This window comes from Protobothrops mucrosquamatus, unplaced genomic scaffold, assembly GCF_001527695.2.
Source record: "Protobothrops mucrosquamatus isolate PMUCROS unplaced genomic scaffold, P.Mucros_1.0 scaffold_57, whole genome shotgun sequence".
In the NCBI taxonomy this organism is placed as follows: domain Eukaryota; kingdom Metazoa; phylum Chordata; class Lepidosauria; order Squamata; family Viperidae; genus Protobothrops; species Protobothrops mucrosquamatus.
The window spans coordinates 176,557-179,356 of NW_015386133.1; the positions used below are offsets into that span (position 1 = coordinate 176,557).

Here is a 2,800-nt window from a genome sequence, read left to right on the forward strand (position 1 = left end):
TCTCTCTGCCCCAAACAGAAACCAGGTCTGCAGAAATGCAGATGTGATAATCTTGTCAGAAAGACTGGAGCCAGGAAGTTTGGATTAGAAAGGGAGATCCCTAGAATCAACAATCTCTCACACCAAAAATCCAACAGTCATCAGCCACAGCCCCAGGGAAGCAGAATAGGACCTTTGGGACATAATAGGATTAACCAACCACCATCAGAATACCAGAAAGGCACACTCAGACTCAGGTCAAAGTTCATGCCACAGGAACAACTCCAAACAAAAGCTCAAGAAGGTATAAAAACCCACCACTCCCTACCACATGTGGTCAGCTTTCCCAGAGCCAAGCTTCTGTCTGGCTTTGCTCTTCAATAAACTACAACCTTCTTTCTAAAGCAGTCTCCATTTTGTTTATTCCCAGCTTGGATTGGACCCTGATGAAGATTTTTCTTTTGACAAATGAACTTTTAATAACTTCCCTTGAATATTAGGTGCAGTGACAGAGTATGCACAAAACACTGTTGGCAATTTATTGAAAATTATTACAGGTTATATAGCAGATTATCTTTTCTTTCCATTCAACCGTTACATCAGCAGCAGTCTGCATCGTGTGCAGCATGACCCACTTTCCAATACATCACTGTGGAATGAAAAAAAAATCTCATGGTTTATATATTTAGTGATATCCAATCTGGGCTACAAAGATCCCCACGACTGCTAGAGATAGCAAGATGATGTAAACAACTACATTTGTTATCATTTTCCGGCGATCCGAATTTTTGCATCCTAGATCTGCAAGCTTACAAGATTCAACGACAGACAGGAAAGTGCAAATGCTATAAAAATAAGCACGGGTTTTCCCCTGCCTTCCGTATGCTGTATTTGTATAGGTGCTCGTAATTATTTTTAGGAGAAAAGTAATCGCGGTTTATACCGCATCGTATCTTATTCCCCTACAAGAGCCATCTTTGATGTGGGCAATTTAGTAACAAAGCTGAAGAAACGAGCATTCGTTCTAAGCTACGTTGATATGTAACGCGTAGAAGGTCACGTGAGCCTAGCCTTTTCTGATTGGCAGCACGCAGGAAGCGCTGCTATTCCCTCGGTTGTCGGGTTGTTGTTGGTATAATGTAGGCGAAAGAGGCGTCGGGTTCGGGTCAGAGGAGTCTTCCCTTAGGCGAGTGGAAGTGGCACCGCCCGTGCGTTGGCACCGCCGGCATGAGAAAGCGGAACGAGACCGTCACCTTGGAGCATGAGCGCTTTGCCTCCTCCGCTCCGGCTCCAGCCGCCGCTTCGTCTTCCCCTGCGCTGAATAAGGACTTCAGCTTGAGACCCAGCCCGCGTTTGTCAGGCAGCGCCCGGGCCGCCGGTGACTCTGCTATGAAGCGGGCACTTGGCAGGTGAGACCCGTAGCAGAGCGGCCATCCCTTCGGCCGGCCTTGCACCGCGGTCCTCGCAAGCTCGACCTCGGTTTTGTCTCCTTGGCAACGGGCAGACAATCCATTCCGCGTTGCCACCGCTGGCCGCTTCTTCCCTTCCTTGGGCTTTGCTGTTGCGGTGGGTTGGCCGCGGAGCCCCCGGTTGCAATTTGCGGAAGAATGCCCTTGGCGTTCTCCCTTTGTCCGTCCGCCTTTCGGTGCTCGTCGTGGAGGTTCGCAGTGGGCTGGGTTGGGTGGGGGGCGGGGGAGGGCGATTCCAGCCCGAGGATCAGCAGGAAGGGACCGAAAGCGCCGCGGCCCTCCGTGGAGTTCCTGCTCCTAGTGCTGCATTCGGGTTACAGACTGCGGCTGCAGCAGGTCAAGGAGGTGATTCTGTACTGTGTGTATCGGGTCTTGGCCAGGCAGGCGCTGTATTTTGCCACTGGGTGACATAAGGTGGCTGGGATGGAGCATATGGAAAGCTTAAGCCTAAGGAAAAGAAAGATCTGACAGTCTCAATAGATACTCGGTCGAGTTTGTCTTTAGCTTATAGCCTGGGATTAAAAGAAACATGTATTTACTTCCATATCAATTTACTTAAATTTTGAGGTGAATAACTCCTGAGGCTTTCAAGATTGGCTTAGGCATCAGACCGTATCAAAAAATTAAAAATATTGGAAGGGATATAAAAACATATAAACGATCTGTTCTTAACTCTTTTATGTGTCTGTCACATCTGTGTCTTTCACTACATTTCTTAAACCTCATCTTTATTAAATTTATAACTCACCTTTCCTTCATGAGCTATCGAGGCATACATAGCAGACCTTTCTCCCATTTTTTCTGCAAATTGCATCAGTACAAAGCTGGATGAAAGCAAACACATATCCCCTGTTTTAAAAACACTTAGATTACAATGTTTATCTTTTCATGTTTCACAAACATGAAAAAACATGTTCTTCAGAATCTCTGCTTCTTTTTCCCTTTGAGTGGTACAGCTGGGTATGTGTTCCTCCCATTCTTGGATACAGTCCCAAAGGTCTGGATACAGAATTGGTACTGAATTGTTTATTTTTTTATATTTTTACTGTAACAAAAAGAAATTAATTGGAATAGTTAGATAACAGCTGCCCAGAGTTACTTGATAGCGAGATGGACAGCATATAAATTTAATAAAACATTTAATTCATTTAATTGTAATTTGGTTTAAACCTTTTTTTCTTGGTGCCACATTTTGTTTTTGTCCTACCACTCATTGGTCTGTGGACCTAAGCAGCTCTTTAATGGGCAAAAAAAGACAAGGTACATAGCCAGCTTTAAAACTGTTGCTACTAGATGTTATTATTAGTAATCTTTGTTATAGAAAATTTGAATCAGTGTTTTTCAGAGTTAAG

General features: G+C 44.8%; 1 protein-coding gene across 1 annotated transcript in view; it reads left to right on the forward strand.

The window, feature by feature from the left end:
• Nucleotides 1-1,041: 1,041 nt before the first annotated feature.
• ABHD12 (abhydrolase domain containing 12) overlaps nucleotides 1,042-2,800 on the forward strand; it is a 33,800-nt gene continuing 32,041 nt past the window's right edge. Inside the window, exon 1 of the mRNA XM_015812099.1 lies at nucleotides 1,042-1,388. Coding sequence (XP_015667585.1) covers nucleotides 1,207-1,388 — 182 coding nt within the window. The 5' untranslated portion in view covers nucleotides 1,042-1,206. The remainder of the gene's footprint in view (nucleotides 1,389-2,800) is intronic.